The sequence below is a fragment of the Rhinoderma darwinii genome, chromosome 3, assembly GCF_050947455.1.
Source record: "Rhinoderma darwinii isolate aRhiDar2 chromosome 3, aRhiDar2.hap1, whole genome shotgun sequence".
Lineage (NCBI taxonomy): Eukaryota > Metazoa > Chordata > Amphibia > Anura > Rhinodermatidae > Rhinoderma > Rhinoderma darwinii.
In genome coordinates, this window is record NC_134689.1 from 249,184,564 (window position 1) to 249,210,521 (window position 25,958).

The 25,958-nt window shown below is 41.1% G+C and overlaps 1 protein-coding gene across 1 annotated transcript; it reads left to right on the top strand.

The window, feature by feature from the left end:
• The first annotated feature begins 896 nt into the window (after window positions 1-896).
• On the top strand, window positions 897-25,849 carry CA12 (carbonic anhydrase 12). Its single transcript, XM_075855148.1, has 10 exons — window positions 897-1,001; window positions 1,437-1,457; window positions 12,991-13,170; window positions 13,586-13,728; window positions 16,109-16,201; window positions 19,711-19,774; window positions 22,051-22,208; window positions 23,192-23,318; window positions 23,397-23,484; window positions 24,443-25,849. Exons 1-10 carry the CDS (start codon window positions 944-946, stop codon window positions 24,510-24,512), a joined length of 1,002 nt encoding a protein of 333 aa, XP_075711263.1. The 5' UTR covers window positions 897-943; the 3' UTR covers window positions 24,513-25,849.
• Window positions 25,850-25,958: the final 109 nt, after the last annotated feature.

Sequence of the window (25,958 nt, forward strand, 5' to 3'; positions counted from 1 at the left end):
AGCCGTTTGAAAAAACGCAGCATAAAAAAACGCCCTGTAAAAAGAAGTGCATGTCACTTCTTGAGCCGTTTGGAGACGTTTTTTTTTGTGTCAATAGAACAACAGCTACAAAAACGTCCGTAAAAAACGCATCAAAAAAACGCTTGATGCTTAAAAAACGACTGAAAATCAGAGGCTGTTTTCCGTTGAAAACGGCTCCGTATTTTACAGCTGTTTTTGTTTAGCGTGTGAACATACCATTAGAAGTGGATCCAAAAGGAAGGAAAGGTATAAAGAAAAGACTGATGCTTTTCTTTTTTTTTTTGTCTCCGCTTCTGTTTGGCTCAAAAAACGGAGCCAAAAACTACATCAAAACTGTGTGTGTGATCCTGGCCTAATGGTGTATTCAGATGTCGTAGTTAAGGTGCCACAAATACACCCGAAAACTGATTGGTATGAGCAAAAATGCAGCCTAATGCTTTGATGCGTTCTGAAAAATAGAAATTTCATCCGTAAAGGAACAAACAAACATTTTTGCATCGCTTGACCAATTCATTTTAAATCAATTACAAAAAAAGGATTCTGGAAATGTCAGCTTCGGCTTTGTATTTGTTGTCCTTTCATTGACTTTGAGCTTTTGATGTACACATGACTATATACATGATGAATGCTCTTTCGCTGTTCTTATAACCATGCATCAATACAGAACAATGTCCAGGTTGTAAAGTTAAGCGGCTCTCTCAGGTGTGATCATTCTTGGGGGATGTAAAGCAGGTAGAAAGGAGGAGTTGGAAACTATTCCAGGTAACAAGCTGTGCTGTGTTATTGGTGGCGAAAGGCTTTGGGCTGAGCCTGACAGCATAGTCAGTTGTATGAGACTGAGAGGTTATTGTGGCGGGGCTGAGTATGAAGGAGGAATAGTTTAGAGGACAGAGGTAAATCCGTGGTACTGAAACGTGCACAGATGTACAGGCTGCTTCTCTCCTTAGTAGTCCTGCCTGTTATACGGGCAGCCTCTGAAGGTAAGACCGTTCCCCATTTATTACTACAGAACTAGACTTCTACAAAAGACTTTATAAGTGCAGGGGGTGGTCAGCGGAGTTTATGTGTTGTTGACAAAAAAAATCTCAAATAGTGGAGAAAACATAAATGTATCTCTGCTAGTGCGAGAAATCCCAGACCTATTCCTTTCATATACACAGATACAGTAGATTTAGCATTGTGATAGAAGAATGCAATATTACCTGCAGTTCTCCATGTGAATTCTCTTGATGCCCCAAATATTTACATTTCAAATTCAGCTCTGCTACATCTGTATTTTATACAATTTAATAAGTGTCAACATTCTGTCTTCAATGCTAAGAAATCTTTTGCGTTGGGCTAGTAATGAAGTTTGTATTGACTATGCCGTCCGATAGGATGACTTCAGGAAATAACTGGTTTCTTCTTCTCTGCAGGATACAGCTGGGCATATAATGGTAAGTCCCACTTGGTATTATGTGGTTGTAACCTTACATCATGAAAAAGATAAAATTTTCTTCTATTCCCATATATTCATATACAATACTTCTGTTCTTTCTTTGTATAGCATCTATAAGGGTGCAGTCGCATGTGGCGTAAAAATGCACAACACCCTTTTGGCATATGTTTGCCTAATAAAGTCTATGGGCACATTTTAAACCCAGTCTCAGTTTTGACTAAACAGAGGAAAAAAACCTCTACACTGCTGTACTAAACCTGCACTTTGTGAATGGGGTCTTCACATTTTGCTTTTTGGATTGTGTTCGTAATAAACAGCCCCCCCCCCCCCGCGCGATTCTACTGAACCAAAACTTAATATCGCCAGAACATGCTGTGATTTGTACCATAGTCCTTATTTTTTGTGTGTGTGTGTGTAAAATATATATATCTTTGCATTTATACACCCCAATGCATTTTTGCGTACCATACAAATTAATGGAATCTGTGAAAGCTTCTGGGTGTGTTACACGCGGTAGATTTGTTGCAAAAATTTCTGTGACTTTCCTATTTATCTAAATGTGGTTTGCAGAAATCTATGAAGATGCTGCAGAATCAGCCCCATTCACATATATTGAATGGATTTTTTTTATTTTTTATTCACAGTAATTTCTGCAACGAATCTGCCACTTATGAACATACCCAAAGTGTCAAAAAATGTTATGTGCTAATGTGAAGCTAAGCCTGACTATTGTAAAGGTAAGTACAAGTTTTAGTTTAAATTTATCATGCCACATAAAGCTTTGTTCACTGCGTAAGGGCTCCGTTCAGGTGTTCCATCTGAGCTTTCTGTCAGGGGAGCCCATGAACGGAACCCTGACTCAAACCATAGGTGTCCATTTGCATCACCATGGATTGCAATAGTGATGGATCTGGTGCACATGCTTTCCGTTTGTCACCATTGTGTAAGGGTTCCGTCGCTTTGACGGAAGCAATACCGTAGTTGACTGCGCTGTTCATTCCGTCAAAACGATGGAACCCTTACACAACGGGGACAAATGGAAACCATTTGCATCGGATCAGTCAATATTGAAATCAATGGTTTCCGATTGTTTCATCCAGGGTTCCGTTCATGGGTTCCCCTGACTGAAATCTCAGACGAAACCAAGGAACGGAGCCCTGACGCAGATGTTAACAAAGCCTTATACAGAGATGAGTCTGGGATTAAATAAAAATATATTGAAATGTATTTTTTTACTTTTTGTGCTCTAAAGTGCCTACAAAACGCTGTTTGGTATTTTAACATTTAAAGTCTTTTTATGGCTTCTTTAGTTTTTGAAGGTATGTTGAAATACCTGTTGAAGTCTATGGAAAAAAAAGTCTGAAAAGAACTGCCATACATTCAACATGCTGTTTTTTTGTTTTTTTTCTTCTGAATAATACCAGTGACATAAAAAAAGACAAAACAGAAAAATGCTACAAACTAAAATGCTATGTGTGCAGATTTTTTTTTTTTCCCCCAAAATGCTAATGGCATCATTGATCTCTAAGAAGCGGTTAGCTCAGTTCATTAGACCCGCGGTCGGGCCAGGACATGCTGCCGTAATGTGCGGGGAAAATTTGTAGAATAGTATCTAAAGAAATTTTATCTCCTATGTTTTTAATTGTGCACACAAAAAGGCTATCATTTGCGTGGTAGGTGTTTTTTTACTTGCACTGTATACTTGGGTATTGTTCCATCACTTTTAGGGTATGTTCACACGCAATACTTTCGGGCGTTTTTGCCCCGAATTACGTCCGAAAATAGCGCCTCAATAGCGCTGACAAACATCTGCCCATTGAAAGCAATGGGCAGACGTTTGTCTGTTCACACGAGGCGTAATTTACGCGCCGCTGTCAAAAGACGGCGCGTAAATAGATGCCCGCGTCAAAGAAGTAACCTGTCACTTCTTTGGCCGTAATTGGAGCCGTTATTCATTGACTCCAATGAATAGCAGCGCTAATTACGGCCGTAATGGACGCGGCGTTCAAGCGCCTGCACATGCCGTTACGGCTGAAATTACGGGGATGTTTTCAGGCTGAAACATCCCCGTAATTTCAGCCGTTACGGACGCCCTCGTGTGAACATACCCTTACCATACACTGTATTCTGATACACCTAGCTAGGACCTCCAGCCGCCCCCCTCCTTCGCCCTCATGAGTGATCAGGAAATCTGAGCTCCTCATTGGGCAGAAGTCCTGTCCAAACTATGGGCTATTCAACTTTGGTGCTTTGCCAAATTGGATCATGTTTCGAGAACAGGACGATCTTGGGTAATGATAATGGCTCTGAAGGGCTTTTAACCTCCTGTAATGTGTTTACACAGGGCTGCTAATAACATCCCTCTACAAATCCTTTTTTGCAAGGAAATGCTCTTACATTTGCCCATTGATGCAGGATCTCCTAGAATCTGGATGTTCATTATTTGTAGACCGTCTGGTAACCGATTTTAGCTGCTTGGCAGACCTGTGTTTTTTGGCACCTTACATAGTAATAGTAGGTGGGGGGGTTTGTAAACTGTAAGGCTAATTTTACATGTGGCATAAACACTGCCGAATTTCTGACCTTTTTATTTTTGTGTGGAAATTGTGCAGCATTTTCGAAACAGAAATTGACCTGCTGCAGATTGAGAAACCACGCCGCATCCATTTCCGCACTTTTTTTTTTTTTCTGCGTATGATTTACACAGCGTGTTGACGAGATTAGTTGAAATCTCCTACTCTTTGCTGCCTCTGTATCACGCCGTGGCATTGCTGCATGGAAATTCCAGAATTTTTACAGCACGTGTGATCTTTGCTTAAGGGTGAATTCACATGTCGCAAATTTGTTGCGGAGATTTCTCTGACTGAAAATCTGTTCCATTCATCAGAATGTGATTTTCTGCAGCAGGTGAATGGATTTCTGCAAATTCTATTCAGATGAATGGGACAGTTCCAGAACTTCCTGCAACAAATCTGCCATGTGTAAATATACCAGTTTTCATAGGAAATATTTTATAGCCACAAATATATATTGTTTTGTCCTTCTGTGGAAGTGTGGTTTTTTTTGGATTATATATTTCACAATCCCCTGACAAATTGAGTCGGGAAAGCTGTTTAGTAATATCGCCCCTAAAAAGCTGGCCATACACATTAGATCAAAGTTGGCTGAACAGTCATTGGCCCAAATTTATGTATTTGTGCCTTTTTTGGCCCATTTTACTCCAAAATAGCGTCTAATCTGCTGTGCGACGTTTTTGAACTATTTGCGCCATACATGTCCGTTTGTAAAAGTGGAGTGAAAAGTGGGAGATCACTTAATGTTTGGCCAGGATTTAGACACATTGATGAACTCATTATTTTTTATTTATTTTTAAATCGCAAATGAAAAAATAATTAAAAAAAGTGGCACCTCTACGCCACACAGGCCCTGGCGTCGAAGAAGTGGAGTAATGTTAGCCAGTGTGAAAGTTTAATGGCAGACGTTGTGACAGATTTATTAAAAAAGGCAGATGCCATCATAAATGTCACATCATATGTCAATAAAACCGTCTAGCTGTACCTTAGATGGGCTAAAATGATGCCACTTCTGATAAATGTGGGCCATTGTGTGGACTGTTTCCTTTGCTTTTCTCCATAAACTTGGTTATAGCCAGGGACAGACGTTCCATTAGTGAAGGGCAGATGTCATGATAACGGGTTCATTTTCTTACCTGCTCCAAGTCTGATCTAAAATCCTAGTTCACTTCATGAAGGTTTACAATGGAGTACAAAATAACGGCCATCAGACACCTTCTCCAACCTCTCCAAGTAGCGCAGATTCCAGGAGTCTAAGGGCTCATGTCAATTGCTGTATTACGGCTCCGTACAAGCGTCCTGTTGTATGGAGTTATTAAATGGCACCCATAGCAGTTTATGGTCCTATACTGTTCCTGCGGTTTTACACGGTTTCTATTGGGTTCATAAGGATTCTTAGCATAGTACATCTGATGCCATATTTCAGATATATTCTTCCTTAAAGTCCTGGCCCTTAAGGGGGGATTCACACGAGCATGTATTCGGTCCGTGCGGGCCGCGTGGTTTTCACGCGCCACGCACAGACCAATACAAGTCTATGGGGCAGTACAGACAGTCCGTGCTTTTTGCGCAGCATTTGTCAGCTGTGCAAAAAGCGCGACAGGTTCAATATCTCCGCGTATTTCGCGCATCACGCACCCATTGAAGTCAATGGGTGCGTGAAAACCACGCAGGTCGCACGGAAGCAATTCCGTGCGAACCGACTGAAACAGAGCACCAGCTGTCAAAAGGATGAATGTAACCAGAAAAGCACCACGTGCTTTTCTGTTTCCAAACATCCAAATGGAGTGTCTTTGAGATGAACGAACCCGGACAATCGAACCGAACTTCACCGGGTTCGGCCGAACTCGTTTTGGCCGAACACCGGCAAAAAAATTCCGGTACGCGACGTCTGGAGATAGTCACTGTCCAGGGTGCTGAAAGAGTTAAACTGTTTCAGCACCATGGACAGTGACTACCGATCCCAATAAACATGAACCTGTAAAAAAAAACGAAGTTCTGACTTACCGATAACTCCTGGCTTCTTCCTCCAGTCTGACCTCCCGGGATGACAATTCAATCCAAGTGACAGCTCCAGCCAATCACAGGCCAAGCACAGGCTGCAGCGGTCACATGGACTGCCGCGTCATGCAGGGAGGTGGGGCCCAATGTCAAGAGAGGCGCGTCACCAAGGACGCGTCACCAAGGCAACGGCCGGGAAGTTCTCGGTAAGTACGAACTTTTTTCTTTTTTTTTTTTTTAACAGGTTGCTGTATATTGTGTTCGGCATTCACTGTCGAGGGTGCTGAAAGAGTTACTGCCGATCAGTTAGCTCTTTCAGCACCTTGGACAGTGACGGGCGTCGACTAGCCTCATCTCTATGGTGGCGTTTTTTGCCCGCGTCGCTCAATGGCCGCAGGCGAAAAACGTTGCAAAAATCGTCGTGCAGGCATAAGAAAATCTGCCTCCAAAATTCCAAACAAAATCTTGAAGCAGATTTTCCACCTGCAAAAAACCCAGTGTGAACCCAGCCTGAGGCCGGATTCACACGAGCGTGCAAAAGGTCTGCAAAAGCTCCGTGTGTCATCAGCATATGATGCGTGGCTGCGTGATTTTCGCGCAGCCGCCATCATTATGACACTCGTGTTTTTCTGTTAACATAAAAACAGTGGTGCTTTTCTGCTTTCATTCATAGTTTTGACTACTGTAGCGCGCATCACGCGCGACACACGGAAGTGTGACGTGTGCGGTTTTCACGCACCCATTGACTTCAATTGGTGTGTGATGCACGAAAAACGGGCAAATCTAGGACATGTCGTGAGTTTTACGCAGCGGACATACGCTGCGTGAAAATCGCTGACAGTCTGAACGGCCCCATTGACTAACACAGGTTCGTGCGACGCGCGTGAAAATCACGCGCGTAGCACGGACGTATTATACGTTCGTCTGAATAAGCCCTTAGGCTGCTGTAAAGTTTTTCAGTGTTTTTTTTTTTTGTTTTTTGTTTTTGTTTTGTTTTTGTCGTAGTCCTGCGTAGTTACTAACATCATTGTGGAGTTATGTTATTGTGTTTACTGTGCTCTGACAATGAAACCATCTATCGGCGTCCTCACTGCTTCCTACATCACGCACATCAAGTTGTATTTTTCAAATGAGCATATATTTCACTATCCCATGGAAAAACTGACACCTTTACAATGCAGCATATAACGTCTATGTACTGTAATAAAGAGCTAATAGGTGAGAGAATAGCTTCAATGTTATACAGTAACTCCTCGCATTTATACAATACCTCTAGAAGTCTCTTAAAAGTTATGGATTAACTGCATGCAAGAAAAATCCAAATAAAACCATGTAGACTGCTAAAACGAAGATGAGCCGAGTGGTTTGCCTGATCCAGTGAATTCATGTGAAGTTATTTTGCATAACGCTGGGTTCCCACGGGTTGGTTACGCTGCGTAAAAACAGTGCAGCATATCCGACCTGGAAACCGCAGCACCTTCCGTCTGAAAAACCACACCACATTGTGTTGCAGTTTTTCAAACGGAATTTCCACTGCGGAAAGCAGCACTGTGGGGCAAAAAAACAACGTTCGTATTTGCCCCCTCCCTCTTCTCTGCACCAAGTCCGGCCTCGCTGGATGACGTTGCTGGCTGTGTGACGCTGCAACGTCATCCCAGGGGAGGCCGGAGTGCAGAAAGGAGGAGAGAGTTGTGGGTAATTATGTTTTGTTTTTTTTTCCTGAGTTGCGATTTTTTTATTTGCGGCGGAATCGGTGCAAAAGTCGCAACACTGGATTTCTGTTGCGAGTTTTGCATCCCCATTGAATTCAATGGTGAAAATCCGCAACGGAAAAGCAACGAATATGCAGCATAAATTGACATTCTGCGGATTTAAATTCCATAACGCAGGTCGATTTTATTAATGTTTACGTTGCATTTTTTTGTTTTTCCGCGGTGTGAGCGAGAGATTTTCTAAATCTTATCCACTTTGTACGTAATGAGTTTCTTCTGCAAGCGTTCTGTATGTCCGTATATTATGGCCATGTTTGTGTATGTCATCCATATTTTGCGGTCCGCACCCATAGGAAAGTCACGTGATAAGATCTCCAAGGCATTTCCGAGTAACGTATCCACAAAATACGGAAAGTACGCTGATGGCTTCCAAGTGCAGTCCGTTATTTTTGCGGACCCATAAATTTGAGTCGTGGCACTGATCCGCAAAAACTGACGGGTAGGACATGTTCTATCATTTGCAGAACGGAACAAAGTTTCTGCAAAAAAACACTTTGTGCATGGACCCATAGAAATAAATGGGTTAGTGTGCTATGTGCATAAAATGAACATGGCCCACTGAAGGAAAAACACGGTCGCGTGAATGAGCCCTAAACCATGTCCACATACGAATGATGGGGAGAAATTTCCATATAGATTCTGATTGATAGATATTATACAAAGCAAAAAAAAAAATGTCTTTATAAAAAATAAAAGGTCCTTGGTAGTTATCCAATAAAATCTCAGCCCTTATCTTTGCATACATACGTGTGTTTTATAGCTTCTGTTCTCATATATAAAGTTTCGAATTCATTATTTTCTTTTCTGCTTTGGTTAGTGTATAAATGTATGTTGTGGAATGTCTGAAATACAGAAACAAACTTTAGGGGTATGTTCACACGCAGTGACCAAAAACATCTGAAAATACGGAGCTATTTTCAGGTGAAAACAGCTCCTGATTTTCAGACGTTTTTGCAAGTACTCGCGTTTTTCATGGCGTATTTTACGGACGTTATTGGAGCTGTTTTTCAATGGAGTCAATGAAAAACTGCTCCAAAAATGTCCCAAGAAGTGACATGCACTTCTTTTTCGCGGACGTCTTTTTACGCGGCGTATTTTGACAGCGACGCGTAAAATTACACCTCGTGGGAACAGAACATCGTAAAACCCATTGAAAGCAATGGGCAGATGTTTGTAGGCGCAATGGAGCCGTTTTTTCTGGCGTAATTTGAGGCGTAAAACGTCCGAATTAAGTCTGAAAACACTGCGTGTGAACATACTCTAAAAGTAAAAAAATGAATGTTGTATGGCTGAATGTATTCTGGCGTGTTATAACATCATTCATGTGGGCGATCACACTTTCCAAATGGATGTGGCAATTATAAAATGTTTTACATCGCAATAAAAACCCACAGCTACTCCGGTGTAACATTAGTGGGAGGTTGTTGGTTTTTTTATAATAAATCTGTAGCTAGAACCTCCACAAACTGGTAGAAGAAAAAATGACCTACTAGGGTTGACTGAGAAGTGAACTTGTATGTGGATGCAAATCTTCATTTATCTGCTTTCTCTTAGGCCGGATTCACACAAGAGTGTGCGTTTTGCGCTTGCAAAAAACGCGGCGCTTTGTGCGCGCAACGGGCACTTGACAGCTCCGTGTGTCAGCCCCATATGATGCGTGGCTGCGTGATTTTCGCGCAGCCGCCATCATTATGACACTCCGTTTGTAAACAGAAAATCACGTGGTGCTTTTCTGTTTTCATTCATCCTTTTCACAGCTGTTGCGTGAATCACGCTCGTCACACAGAAGTGCTTCCGTGTGGTGCGCATGATTTTCACGCACCCATTGACTTCAATGGGTGCGTGATGAGGGAAATATGCTCAAAGAATGGACATGTCGTGAGTTTTTCGCTGCGGACTCACGCTGTGTAAAAATCACGCACCTGTCTGCACGGCCCCATAGACTAACATAGGTCTGTGCGACGCGTGTGAAAATCACGCGCGTTGCACAGACGTATATCCCTTTCGTCTGAATAAGCCCTTAGGTTGGGTTCACACGACCAAGTTTCAGACGTAATTTGGGCGTTTTACGCCCCGAATTACGTCTGAAAAGACGGCTCCATTACGGCGACAAACATCTGCCCATTACTTTCAATGGGTTTACGAACTGTCATTTTACGCGTCGCTGTCAAAACACGGGAGGAGATGTATATTTGAACACAATGGAACTTTCACCTAGAACTGTCTGTATGGGAGGCTGGAGACTGCTACAATGTTTCAATATGAGAACCTCTTCTGTAAATGATCATCTGTTATGAAAATAACTTGGATTGCTACAATTCTGTATGATGCAGACCACACAGAGCTACCGCTGGTACAAGTAGCAAGTTTCGGGTGGCTATACGCAGTACATTGTAGGCACAAGCTACATGAAACCTATTTCCATGAGCAGTAGCTGCTATTCAGTCCTTATCAAGATATAACTTGGCAAAGTCGTGTGCAGGAGGCTGTACAGCAGAACATGGCACTCTCTGTAGTATAGAGCCATAGGGGCACCGTGTGCAGCAGAATGCCACGTCATGTACTCTCCTGGAAGCAACGCTGGGGCATGCAGAGGTAGCGTAAGGGCCCACATACCTTTTATGGTGCCCTATTAGGCTGGGCTCCCACAGTACAGATTTGCGGCAGATTTTGCACGTGTATTTTTTTTTTTTTTAGCCAAAATTGGATCCAGGAGAGGAGACCTATAAGGCTTTTCTTTATCTGTTTCGGTTCTGTTCCTAGTTTTGTAAAAAAAAAAATAAATGCATGCAAAATCTGCAGCACATCAGCACTGTGGGAACGCAGCCTTATGGCTTTGTGAAACGCTCAGGTTCTACAGAACTGTGATATGGCTATATTTGAGGTCTAGACTTAATGATTCAGAAAGCAATGCAGTTTGGCAGAATTGATTTTCTTCAGTGTATTAGGGTATGTTCACACGCAGTGAGCAAAAACTTCTGAAAATACGGAGCTGTTTTCAGGCGAAAACAGCTCCTGATTTTCAGACGTTTTTTTTAGCAACTCGCGTTTTTTGGCGGCGTTTTTTACGGCCGTTTTTGGAGCTGTTTTTCAATGGAGTCCATGAAAAACGCCTCCAAAAACGTCCTAAGAAGTGTTCTGCACTTCTTTTGACGAGCCATCATTTTACACGCCGTATTTTGACAGCGACGCGTAAAATAAAGGCTCGTGGGAACAGAACATCGTAATTCCCATTGAAAGCAATAAGCAGATGTTTGTAGGCGTATTAGGGGCGTTTTTTTCAGGCGTAATTCGAGGCGTAAAACGCCCCAAATTACGCCTGAAAACACTGCGTGTGAACATACCCTCAAAAGGGCATTCCCAGAATTGTCAATTATCACCTAACCATATGATGGGTGATAATTGTCTGTTAAATGGGGGGCCCCACCGCTGGACCTCGCTTTATTGCATAAAAAGGGAGCCCCGAACCCCCAGATCCTCCTCAATGCATTACCGTAGTGAGGAGAACTTTGAATGGAGCGGCGGTCGAGCACTCGCGGTGCCATTCCGTTCAAAGTCTGTAGGACTGTCAGAGACCAGCGCTTGTCTGTTTCCATCCATCACATAGTTTATTGACTATGGCAGGGCACATGCTTGACCGCTGCTTAATTCAAGCTCCTTCTCACTGAGGGGGGAGGGGGTGCAGTAAGGAAGAGCTTTGGGGCACTCTGTGCCCAGACGCTTATCATCTATCGTGTTTATAGGTGGTAATTGTTCATACTGGGAATACCGCTTTTGACGTTTCCACGGGTGTTGGTTCCCAGACTCCCGTGTTCTGTGTGACCATTCAGCATGCATATGAAGTTACACGTACAAAGAGGGATTCCTTGTGCTCAACCGTTGCTGACAATGACTCTTAGAATAAAACACTGGGGCCTTTGTCATGGGCAATACAAAGATCTTAGAAGTATTTGTTATGGATTGGTACCAATGTAGGACTATTATTACCAGCCAGGAAATAGTCCTTTTATATGCTTAGGTTTCAGTGTGGTGGGCACCTGTCAGTGCACCCTTCTGCAACAAAATGATGTAGTTACAACTAAGGACCTGTTCGCACCGCGCTTGTATTGCAAATTTTTCTGTATACAAGTGTCCTCTCATGCATTTATGTTGATGTTTTACTGTATTAATAAGCGTTGTCTATATACTTGTATTCTAAATGTAGAAGACATTTTTATACTGTGTGGTATAGTTTTTTTTACAATGGGAGTCAATAGGCAGTGTATGCAACTGTATGACATAGTGGTGACGAGGTAGCGGTTGCACCTGGGCCTTCGTGTCTAAGGGGGGCCAAAAGCCTCTCTGCCCCATGAGAAGGCACCAATAATATAGGTGGCACATAATAAATGTTACAGATTATGCATTGGGGATCAGGCGCTTCAAGCTGCTACATCTCTGGCTTTATATGTCGGGGCAATACATGCTTTGTAACTGTCAGAAGATTTTTTTCATGACATATCAGCTAAATGAAAACAGGTGTGAACAGAGCCTTCTAATTCCTCTGTCTCTGCCTGGATGGTGAGTTATACGGCAGCTTCTCACATTCTTTCACAGAGGATTAAGCAATAAAAGCAAGAACTTTCTGGTCGAAAGTTCCAGTTTGACTAAATCGTGGCTGCTGGGTCCAGAAATTCCTATTTCAGAAACTAAATTTGACTATAAGGGTATGTTTACACACAGTGGTTTCAGACCTAAATCGGACGTTTTACGCCACAAATCACGCCTGAAAAAACGCCCCTAATACGCCTACAAACATCTGCCCATTGCCTGCAATGGGTTTTACGATGTTCTGTTCCCATGAGCCTTTATTTTACGCGTCGCTGTCAAAATACGGCGCATAAAATGCCGGCTCGTCAAAAGTCCGGAACACAACTTGGGACGTTTTTTAAGGCATTTTTCATTGACTCCATTGAAAAACAGATCCAAAAAACGGCCGTGAAAAACGCGAGTTGTTAAAAAAAAAACAAAAAAAAACAAAAACTTCTGAAAATCCGGAGCTGTTTTCGCCTGAAAACCGCTCCGTATTTTCAGATGTTTTTGGTCACTACGTGTGAACATACCCTAACTGTGTTTAACTGGTAAAATTATGGGAGGGAACTGAGTTTTCTTTAACATTGAATTAAGTGACTATGAAATCCTCTCGTAGGCAACAATGGGGAGGACAACTGGGCAACAAAATACAGCTTCTGTGGTGGGGTCTACCAGTCCCCTCTTGACTTCCATGGCAATGTCCTACAGTACGACTCCACGCTGAAACCCATTCAGCTGTATGGATACAATGCTTCCAGAACAGATTACTTCACCATATCCAACAATGGACATACAGGTATGTAGGGAATTATGGTCTTTACGTTTGCTTTTCTGGCATGAAAAGTCACAAATTTTGGCGCACGCTAGATTTGTGCTAAAATTCCTCTGACCACTTTCCAAGGTAGTGAGAGAAGTGAACCGGTTGACTGGGTGGGGGCCAGCGAGTTTCTGACACTTATCAATTCTAAATAGCGGAAATGGCACAAATCTACACCTGGTTATAGAAAATATATCTACACCTTCTGTTTTAAGGCCTGCCCCAGATGTGGCATTTCTTAATAAATTTGGCACATTTCACTTCAATGTAATTCAGTTAGTTTGTATGAAACTCCAGTCTTAATAAATCCTCCCCCCCCCCACAGAGTTTAATTTCTTTGCTCATCTGCAACCACTAGAAACTAAAATAAAAGTATTTACCTTTTTTATCTTAGTGTCTGTATCCCTGCTTCCGAGTATGTACATGGATATACCACCTTTCCGCTATGTTGCTTCACAACTTCACTTTCACTGGGGTAGCCTGGCCGCTCATAAAGGATCAGAACATTGCATTGGAGGCAAGAGGTTTCCAGCGGAGGTAAACTTTACAACAGATTTAGCATCTCATGTTCAGAGATATATAATTTTTTTTTTATATATAATGATATCCGTCAGATATGACAGTCTGACTTCATACATACTTGTTTATTGGACACCTGTATTAGACATGCAATAATATCTTAGATTCTGTTGTGTTCTTATAGGACAGGTGAAGCGTTTTCCTTTAGCAGGAACTATCCAGTATTCTAAACGGGCCCTAAAACCATATTGTGAGGTATTCTCCGGGTATGTGCACACGATAATGGCAAACACGTCTGAAATTACGGAGCTGTTTTCAGGAGAAAACCGCTCCTGAATTTCAGACGTAATTGCTCGTAGTCGCGTTTTTCGGGGCGTCCATTACGGATAGAATTGGAGCTGTTTTTCAATGGCGTCAATGAAAAACTGCTCCAATTGCGTCCCAAGAAGTGTCCTGCACTTTTTTTGACGAGCTGTCTTTTTTACGCGCCGTCCTTTGACAGGTCGTTCGCACAGTACATCGTAAAACCCATTGAAAGTAATGGGCAGATGTTTGTAGGCGTAATGGAGACGTTTTTTCAGACTTAATTCGGCGCGTAGAACACTTCCATTACGTCTGAAACTTGGTTGTGTGAACATACCCTTACACTAAATATTTAGCACTAAATAGTGTAAGGCCCTGCTCACACAGCGGAATTTTTGTAACATAACCTGCCATCTGATTCCCTTGCAAAATTCCGCCTCCTATTCATTTCAATGGGCGTCGGATGCTTCATTTTCCCGCCAGCTGCTTTTTTTTTTTTTTTTTTTTTTTTTTTTTTCTTTAGCGGGAAAAAAGCATCCTGCCCGATCTTCGGGCGGATTCCGCCCGAACCTCCCATTTGAAGTCAATGGGGGGAGAACCTGCCACACAAAATCCGCTGTGTGAACTCACCCTAAAATATCAAGAGGGTTTGATCATCTGGACACCAACTGATAAACTGTCATTGCTTCTGTAGTGTATGACCTGTGTGCAGCAGGATGCGGTGAGAAACGGTCAGAAGCTAGTGACCAACCATGAATTCAGTACACAGAATCGTGAGGTTCATCTTATAATTAGCACATTGGCACCGCTAACCAAAGACAACCCGTTAATAAAAAGAAGCCGTGTGGCGCTAGTGCACGGTTCTTGCATCTCCTCTAACGCTATTCATCCCTACCACCGCAAACCCGCTGTTCTCACCGGGGAAGACCTGTTTGGCTATATCTTTCCCTGTTGTGGCTGATTGAATGGACATCTATGGATGAGCCTGGTCTGCCTCTGGTCTCTTAGGCTGGGTAGGCTGGGTTCACACAGTGAAAAACCAGCGGAACCTAAACAGAAGAAATTTTTATATATATATATATATATATATATGACCTTGTAGGTCTGATCTTCTGGATCCAATTCTGTTTTTGACTTACAAAATGCAGGCAAAATCTGCACTGTCAGAATCTAGCCTAAGGATGCAGTAATGTGGCAGATTTTGTTGCAGAAATTTCTGTGACTGAAAATCCGTTACGTTCATCTGAATTGAGTTGTTTCTGCAGCAAACATTGATTTCTGCACGTTCCATTCAGATGAATAGAACTGATATTCAGTCGCAGAAATTTTTGCAAGAAAATGTGCCACATGTGACTGCACCCTAACAGAGCACCTCTCCATTCTGGTATCCAGCTTGCGACTCCATTATGATGGCGACCTAAACAATGATGTGCGTATGCCTTAAAGAGGCTCTGTCACCAGATTCTCAAATCCCCATCTCCTATTGCATGTGATCGGCGCTGCAATGTAGATAACAGTAACGTGTTTTTTTTGGAAAAACTTTCAGTTTTGGCCAAGTTATGAGCTTTTTTTATATATATATATGCAAATGAGCTTTGAAATGGACAACTGGGCGTGTTTTTTTTTCGTATGTCCAACTGGGCGTGTATTGTGTTTTTAACTGGGCGTGTTTACTTGTTTTACTAACTGAGCGTTGTGAATAGAAGTGTATGATGCTGACGAATCAGTGACCAATCAGCATCATGCACTCCTCTCCATTCATTTACACAGCACATAAGTGTTCTTACTAGAACGATGTGCAGCCACATACACAAGTGTCCTGGTAATGAATACACATGACCTCCAGCCTGGACGTCATGTGTACTCAGAATCCTGACACTTCTGAATCTTTTCTGTGAGATTCCAGCAAACCACGCGTAATCTCGCGAGATTACGAGGTAAACGAGATTTTGTTTCCCTTGCTGGATATCTCACAGAAAAGATTCAGAAGTGTCAGGATTCTGAATACACATGACGTCCAGGTAGACATTAATAAATTTCCTATTGCACCTGGACCAAGATCAAGTATATGCTAACATATGCCATTTTATTTCAGATGCATATTGTGCATTATAATGCTAAGTATGCCGATTTTAGCACAGCCATGGAGGCTGCAGATGGGTTGGCTGTGCTCGGAATTTTCATAGAGGTGAGACACGGCTTGTACTTGTTTGTAAAGGTGTGAATTTGTATTTTGTAGGAAATCTTAGTGGAACTCTAAAAACCTTCACTGAAAGAAAAATATATATAAATATATATATATATATATATATATATATATATATATATATATATATATATATATATACCAAAAAGACAAAAGAGCAAGTAACAGCACCAGGACTTCAGCGTTGGGGAGATGTTGGTTTATTCACCACCAGGTGGAAGAATGAGCAACGTTTCGGTTCACACCTGAACCTTTCTCAAGCTAATTCAAACAGTGTGCAATACCACATATATATAGGAGGATACACAAAGTATACAGTATACAGTGCAATTATATAATATGCATAAAAAAGTAAATCCATATATAGAGTATGTTCATATAATTCGTGAAAACATATATTAAAGTGACCAGTGCATTGATTTCAGTACAACATCTCTCAATATAAAATACAGACATGTATATAGCACAGGTAATACTATAATTACCCTATGTAATGATATCATATCCTAATGAAGGGGCGGAGCAGAGGAATCATATCGGAATTTAGTAAAGTGCAAGAGGATTTTAAACTTATAATTGAGAAACTTACATTATCAGCTCTCGGTGAAGCATGGAGTAAGTAATGGCGTCCCCCACTCCGTAATGCGCATGCGCAAGATGGCGGACTGGCGGAAGTGCGTCACATGGAACGCATCCCCGGAACGCAGTGCAGCCGCGCATGCGCAGATATCTAATATCGTCACAACGCATATTATAGCAGGACAGAGTAATAATCAACTCAAGGAATAATCCGGCAATGAGTATTTTAGTGTAGATATCCTACCACCAATGTATATGTGTAGTTTTATGCCTATATATAATTCTAAGACTCAATATGGAGTCTAGAAAAAGAGGGGGCCACGGACTGTAACATAGGAAGGAGAAATAGCTGTGTCACAATAGTACAAACAGCAATATATCCTAAACCAAAGATTGAAGTGGTGAAACACACCCGTCTATGTATTAACATAGGACCTTGTTGATAGGAATAATAGAACAAGACATATATAAAGATGGGGGAGTCATATATAAGGTCAAAATGCCATATAAATTTTTATTCCAAATCTTTCACAGAGAGCATAAATTTATACAAATGTGTAAATAATGAATAATCAATAAACCATGACTAGCCGAAAAAAAACCGTAGCCTCTGCTCCAATGTTGTACATCCCTTCATATGGATCAGTATCTGTAATAGAATTACAGATACTGATCCATATGAAGGGATGTACAACATTGGAGCAGAGGCTACGGTTTTTTTTCGGCTAGTCATGGTTTATTGATTATTCATTATTTACACATTTGTATAAATTTATGCTCTCTGTGAAAGATTTGGAATAAAAATTTATATGGCATTTTGACCTTATATATGACTCCCCCATCTTTATATATGTCTTGTTCTATTATTCCTATCAACAAGGTCCTATGTTAATACATAGACGGGTGTGTTTCACCACTTCAATCTTTGGTTTAGGATATATTGCTGTTTGTACTATTGTGACACAGCTATTTCTCCTTCCTATGTTACAGTCCGTGGCCCCCTCTTTTTCTAGACTCCATATTGAGTCTTAGAATTATATATAGGCATAAAACTACACATATACATTGGTGGTAGGATATCTACACTAAAATACTCATTGCCGGATTATTCCTTGAGTTGATTATTACTCTGTCCTGCTATAATATGCGTTGTGACGATATTAGATATCTGCGCATGCGCGGCTGCACTGCGTTCCGGGGATGCGTTCCATGTGACGCACTTCCGCCAGTCCGCCATCTTGCGCATGCGCATTACGGAGTGGGGGACGCCATTACTTACTCCATGCTTCACCGAGAGCTGATAATGTAAGTTTCTCAATTATAAGTTTAAAATCCTCTTGCACTTTACTAAATTCCGATATGATTCCTCTGCTCCGCCCCTTCATTAGGATATGATATCATTACATAGGGTAATTATAGTATTACCTGTGCTATATACATGTCTGTATTTTATATTGAGAGATGTTGTACTGAAATCAATGCACTGGTCACTTTAATATATGTTTTCACGAATTATATGAACATACTCTATATATGGATTTACTTTTTTATGCATATTATATAATTGCACTGTATACTGTATACTTTGTGTATCCTCCTATATATATGTGGTATTGCACACTGTTTGAATTAGCTTGAGAAAGGTTCAGGTGTGAACCGAAACGTTGCTCATTCTTCCACCTGGTGGTGAATAAACCAACATCTCCCCAACGCTGAAGTCCTGGTGCTGTTACTTGCTCTTTTGTCTTTTTGGTATTCTAATCCAAGGAATTGATTCATCCTTCCACTGGTAACGTGCACATGGCCTGATGTTCAGTTTGCATTGAGTGCTGTGTTTTCCTCTACTTTATATATATATATATATATATATATATATATATATATATATATATATATATATATATATATATATACACGCACACCTACCCTGTATAACTTAATAATAATTGGGATTTACATTTCTTTTTTTGTTATTAACTGGATAGATATGAGAGAAATTCTATATTTCTTATTACAAGAATCAGCAGTAGTAGTCCACTTTTATTAAGAGAGATAATGTCTCCAATAAATGTGTGCTACTGATTATTGCATCGAAAACTGCACTGTGTGAGTTTGGCCTTAGGGAAGTATAGCTGGTACTTGAGACTAACTTTACGAACCCCAAGACTGGCATTGGTAAGGACTGTGGATCCATATTCAATTAAAGAGAACCTTTCACCTGCCCATATATGTGCAGCATGTAATAGGAAAGGCTCCACAAACCCTGGGGCACTTCCTCCGTTATTTACATATCGGTGCCGTTATATTTGGTTCCCGATGTGTAAATAAGCCCCTGAACTGTCAATGGGGCGTTTCTATCTAACAGCCAATCAGCTACGGAAAGTGTCAGGGCGGCTTGCGCGGTGTTCCCTCCCGTGAGAACACACGCAGGCTGGTGATTCTGCAGCGCTCTGTTTGTGTGTGTTCTCATGGGAGGGAACACCGCGCAAGCCGCCCTGACACTGTCCGTAGCTGATTGGACCGTGCGTGTCAGAGTGAAGACAACACGCCACCTTGCCATTTAGTTAGATACAAACTATGTAAATAACGGAGGAAGATTGAAAAAAATGTAAAGTGCCCCAGGGTTTGTGAAGCCCCTGCCAATTACACGCTGCACTCCGTTGCACATGTACGGGCAGGTGAAAGGTTCTCTTAAGGTGTATGCTTGGACTCCGTCTTCCGATTGTGGTTACTGATCTTTCTATGATGAAGATCCAACTCCTGCTAGCACTGGCCATTTAAACCATGTATGTATGATGGAATATTTTGTTGTATAAATCAACAGCAATAAAAATGTTTATTCTAAAAAAACAAAAGCAATGTTTGTCATCGGTGTGTTTCTGCAAGCGCCAAGTGTTGCATTTATTTTACAGATCGGTTCTTTCAATACTGCATATGACCATATAATTTCTAAACTGACACATATCAAGTACAAAGGTTAGTAGATCTATATTCTGTCCTATTCCAGCTGAATAGAAGTGTAACATCTGCGTGAAAGTAGAAGCTCTACGTTCCGCCGTTACCCTAAATAATTACTCTGGATAGGTAAATTATTTTTTATTTTTTTTGTGCATGGCTTGGAAGGGTCATCCACTTTCAGCAAATTTATGTTTTGTTTACAGTTATACAATTTTCCAATATACTTTCTGTATTCCTCACAGTTCAAGATTTCTGCTTGTAGTTATTCAGTAGGAACATTCATTGTTTACTTCCATTTGATTCTTATTGGCTATGCTTTACTCATATACTGAATAGATGAGCTACTGGTATATTACTGGGTATATGTCTAATGCAACACAAATAGAAAGATGTATTTTTATCTACATGTATATTTATTTTGCTTGCTTGTCATTTAAAAGAATGGACCAGTGAACATATAGGGCATAGTTTCTAACTATTAATGTAAGGGTTAACGTTTTTACACTTCTCACTGAAGATTGCTTGAGTAGGAGCACATAAGCTGGAATCTCAGCAAATCCTCTACATTGAAGGAACCCTTGAGCTTAGAGATCTTTGAATCTCCACGCATTGTTGTTGTTGTTGTTTGGTTGTCCCATTCTCACTGCTCTCTGTACTGTACATGTTCTCTATAGTGTCAGCGATAATCTAGTACATGCTCTCTATAATGTCAGTAATTAGAGGGTTTCGGCTTTTAAAATGAAACGACTAAATGCCACAGATGACGACGTCTCCACAGCAGGTGAAGTGGCGCTTGTTTGCTTCATTCAATGGAGCAATGATCGGAATGTATAAGGACGATTGTTGATACAATCATTTGTCCCCATACACTTGCATCTTCTCGGCAGGACATTCCTTGTTTACACAGGGAGATGTTGCCGACAAGCAACCGTTTTTCTGGCTGTATGAAAGATCTGATCAGTCGACAAATGAGTTTTCTGGTTAATCTGCTGATCGCCGCCCGTTCATTGGCCCATGTAAGGGCATGACCACACATGGCGGAATTCCTCCGCAACTGTCCGCATCAATGCCGCACCTAATCCGGGTTGCGGATTACGGCTGCGGATCTGCACAAAATGTGCAGAAAATTGATGCGGACTAGCTGCTGCGGACTGCGGGAAAAGTGCTTCCCTTCTCCCTATCAGTGCAGGATAGAGAGAAGGGACAGCACTTTCCCTAGTGAAAGTAAAAGAAATTCATACTTACCGCCCGTTGTCTTTATGACGCGTCCCTCCTTCGGCATCCAGCCCGACCTCCCTGGATGACGCGCCAGTCCATGTGACCGCTGCAGCCTGTGCTTGGCCTGTGATTGGCTGCAGCCGTCACTTACACTGAAACGTCATCCTGGGAGGCCGGACTGGAGACAGAAACAGGGAGTTCTCGGTAAGTACGAACTTCATTTTTTTTTACAGATACATGTATATTGGGATCGGTAGTCACTGTCCCGGGTGCAGAAACAGTTACTGCCGATCGCTTAACTCTTTCAGCACCCTGGACAGTGACTATTTACTGACGTCTCCTAGCAACGCTCCCGTCATTACGGGAGCCCCATTGACTTCCTCAGTCTGGCTGTAGACCTAGAAATACATAGGTCCAGCCAGAATGAAGAAATGTCAAGTAAAAAAAGCAAGACGCATCCGCAGCACACATGACATGTGCATGACAGCTGCGGACTTCATTGCGGAACTTTGAATCTCCATTGAAGTCAATGGAGAAATTCCGCCATGAGTCCGCCACTGCTCCGCAACAGACAGAGCATGCTGCGGACACCAAATTCCGCTCCGCAGCCTATGCTCCGCAGCGGAATTGTACGCATCGTGTAAACGAACACTGCTAAATTAAAGTGAAAGTCAATGTAGAAACGGCTCCGCTGCGGATTAACGCTGCGGAGTGTCCGCAGCGGAATTTAAGTGCAATTCCGCCATGTGTGAACCCGCCCTAAAACGGCCTGTAGTCACAGTTACAAATAGATTAGTCTTATTCATCATTAACCTCTCTGACTACTGTATTACATCTCCATGTGAATGCTGTATATGAAGTTCCAAAAAAATAGGATCTGATCCCATCAGGAGAAAACACAAAAAACGTTCCTTACAACTGTTTTTAAGGTGTGTGTGTGTTTCACTATCTCATTATAGAGCGTTAGATGAACATTGTTGCTATCGGTGAACTTCTAAATGTGTATGTATCTTGCACCTTTCATATTTGTGTAAATCTTCTACCATAACTTTTTGAACTTTTTCTTCCATTTATAGGACAGAATTTTAAAATGCGAGTGTTTAATGTGCAAGATCTTGTCCCTGAAAGACTGGATGAGTATTATCGCTATGAGGGTTCTCTTACAACACCACCCTGCAATCCTAGCGTATTGTGGTCTGTTTTCCGGAATCCTGTCTTTATTTCAGAGGAGCAGGTAACCTATAGGACTGTGTACCTCGGTAGTCAATGTATACAACTAATTGATTTGCTTTTTCAGATTGGCAGCATTTGTACTTTTTAAACCTAGAGCAAAATCAGAACATTTTGAGGTCCAGATGACCACATAAAGCTGGCCATACACATATCAAAGTCAGCCAACGCTGTGGGTGCATCCCAACTGTCTACCTAACAGCAGATATTGGGGGTGACTATGAAGAATTGGGCATATTGAATTTCAACATGACCAATCTGTTTCCAGAAGAGATGCCCGTCACGTCTGCATTCAGTGTTTTCTTTACTCTGCTCCATCAGAGGAGCAGAACAATGAAAATCCTGGCTGCGCCGGTTCCATTGCATGACGGACACCATTGTCGCCCAACAGAACCCATTGGCTTTAATGGGTTCTTCGGGGGGTTTCCGTCGTGGTGTCAGTCATTTTATTGAAAAAAATAGCACAGCATGGTGTACTATGCCAACATTTTGTACTGGATATGTGTTGGAGGGCCCCGAACGGAGCCTCCAACACGGATCTGAACAGGCCCTTCATTTTCCTATATAACATTCCCTGGGGGCAGTAAAACCCGGGGACCTCTGTGCCCCCATACCTCTAGAGCAGAAACCAGGTTTAGTGATCGAACATATAAGTCAAATTGGTTAACAAATAATTAAAACTATTATTATTGCTAGGAAATTGACATGGTGAAGAGCAGGAAAGGGTTAACTCATTCAACAGTGAATGTATTTCATGTATCCTCTGCATACAAACCAAGGATGGGTCTTGTTTACACTGGGACTGGCTCACAACCTTACCGATCTCTTCTTGCCACCAAGCTATTGGTGGCAAGAAGAACTTGGTTGTATCTGATTTGTATTCGGTTGAACTTGAGGGACATTTGTTAAACACCAATACTTGACGTGAAAAAGAAAAAACTATATAGCAGATTAACTTCCTATGAACTTGAAAACGTGTCTGTTTAGCTTCACCTTCTAGAGACGGCCCTGTACTGCACAGAGCGGAACAGTTCTGCTCCAATAGAACTGACTGATAACTACAGACGGCCACAGCAGGAAGGTGACAGGCGAGTGTCTGTGTCTTTTAGGGAAGGTAAGAACTGACTTGGGGTGTCCAAAATTTGTATACAATTGTTTCAGAATGCTCTTATAACAAGTTGTCTTCTTCTAGGTCTCGTTCTTGCAATCACGTTGGCCTGCGTACTTGGAACGCTATTTATTATTGCTGTGACGTGTTGGCTGTTTCGCCGGAAAAAACAGTAAGGATTTTTTTTCATGTATTCTGGAGTATTAGTTTAAAAACCAAATGTAACATAACATTTCTGGTTGTGGACAATTTACAAAGTACTATTTGGCCAAACGAGGATTGTCAGCATCTACTTATTTGTAGCTGTTTTACAATGGCAGTAAAAGTGCCACAATTCTAACTTTTTGACCTCCTAAAAAAACAAAACGTGAAGATGATGGTAAATGTTTCCGTCTAGAACATGACTGACAAGGCTGCCGTAGTTGAACACCTAAAGCATTTTTAGGCTCTTAACTTTCCTATGTCAAAAAAACTCCTTGGATAAATTAAGTATCATTTACCTGACTGCAGTAAAAAGATTGAGATTAGAAAAGAGCGCCACTCTCGTCCACGGGATGTATCTGGTATTGCAGCTCAGCCTCATTTTCATGAATGGGACTGAACTGAAATACAAGACACTGCAATTGAACAATAGTGATTCTGTTTCTTAAAAATTTCATATCGTATCACCCATTTAAATGAGAAGTGCAGTAACACGGAAACAGGTTTAATTTTTTGCCAAAATGGTTGTGCTTTTATGATGCGTTTGTAGTTTTGGTGAGGAGCTGGTGAAGGACCACATAGAAGACAGGGGATTAGGGTTGTATAACATTTTATTGTGTTTGCAAGATTTATTTTTTCTTTAGTAATGTTTCTTCCTTCCTCTATTGTGGTGACTATATGACAATGCAATAATGGTAAAAATCTTACTTGGTTATTAGTTTGTGGTAACTAGTATTATAGATTCTACAGTAACACCGATGTAAGCATCTACTCAAGCAATCCTATCCATAGCCCACATCTGGTGTTCTCCAGAACTATTTAGACTTGTAAACTATATGTTACAGACCTATGTGCACATCCTTATATTTCTGTATGTTTTCTGGCCTTTCTTTTTTTCTTAAATAACTTGGCAACTTAATATTTTCCAGGGGAAAGAACACCAAGAAAGTTTTGTACACTCCTGCTGTACCTATGGAAGAGAACACATCCAAAGTATGACCGCCAGCTGCGATCTACACCGTTTAGTAGAGATCTTTATGGAAATTCGATTCGGTGTGTGAAAGATGAATGTGGTTTGATTTTAAACCTACATTTTGTGTTTGTCACCTCTGCCAATTAGTTTTTTTTAAATATATGCCAATACTTGAATATGAGGTTAATCTTCATGGCAGATCAGTAGCTGCCTGCAAATCCAAGTTTCTGTCCAAATTGTTTCAACTTGGATGATGGAATTTAAAGAAATGAAATATTTACCCCTTTCTTTTGGATATAATAGATGCTGCTTGTAAATTGTCCTTGGTATTGACCATAAGAATCAAAACAAATATTTTTTTTTTATTCCCGTGATCTTCTGTCCAATGAAATTTCAGCTTTCTATCTTGCCCATGAAAACTTGAACATAAAGAAAAATGAAGCGGCTCGTGTATTATACTGGTAACTGCACTGACTTGAGAGCGCCCTCAACCCATCCAGATGCAGATGTCTCTACTGCAGATTTTTCTCAGAATATAAAAATTGTTTTTATCTTGCTTCATATTCAGTTTTTTTTCTACTCTGCCCTGAAATCTTAAGAAATGATCCCTAAATAAGAACTATCAAGAGGCTGCTAATAACTCCTATAGAACTTTTTTTTTTTTAATTCTACTTATTTGCTTTTAATTTTTATTCTTTAAGCCCAAACCTTTATCACACTTGATTTTTTTTTTTTCTCTTAACAAGTGTGGAAATATTACCTTGGTGGCCTAAATCCAGAATCTTAAGTGATTTCTCCCTTGTAATATTGGAGTATTTTATGATTTTAGACATGGAGTTTGGGTGCTCTAATGTACAACGTAGTTTTCTCTGTGTCAACTGCTATTCTATATGAAATATCCAAATATATTCTTCAGAGGAATTAAAATGCCTTGGATATTCTCATAAGACTTTAGAGGTGAATTAATGATATGTTTCTGGTCACGTCATTTCTGCAGAACACAGGCACCTTTTAAGCCTCTTACACCAGTGCTTTTCCGTTATGTCCCAGTGCTGGTTGGCCTACGTGAGAGACTGCACATTTTTTTTTCTGCCCAAATATAGAACCATCCTAAAAACGGTTCACTTTCTGAGTGTTCCTTCTCAAAATCTCCATACTGCGTATTGAGCCAAGCATATATGTATTTGAAGTTTGAAAAGGGCATGTCGCTTACATACCATACAACACAGTATTACAAGATATGACCTCTAGTTTGTTTGTTGTTGTGATATAAATATCCAATTTTAATGTAATCTTAAATGCCTAGGAGTGCATAATTTCTTAATGTATGGTTGTTAGAATAATAAAATATTTTCTTCTAAAACTGTCACTTCTCAAAACATTTGACAAAATTGCAGGTTTTCTCAGAAAAAAAACAATACATACAGAATGCAAATTAACTTTTGCAACCCTGGCTATTGCTTGACTCTCTT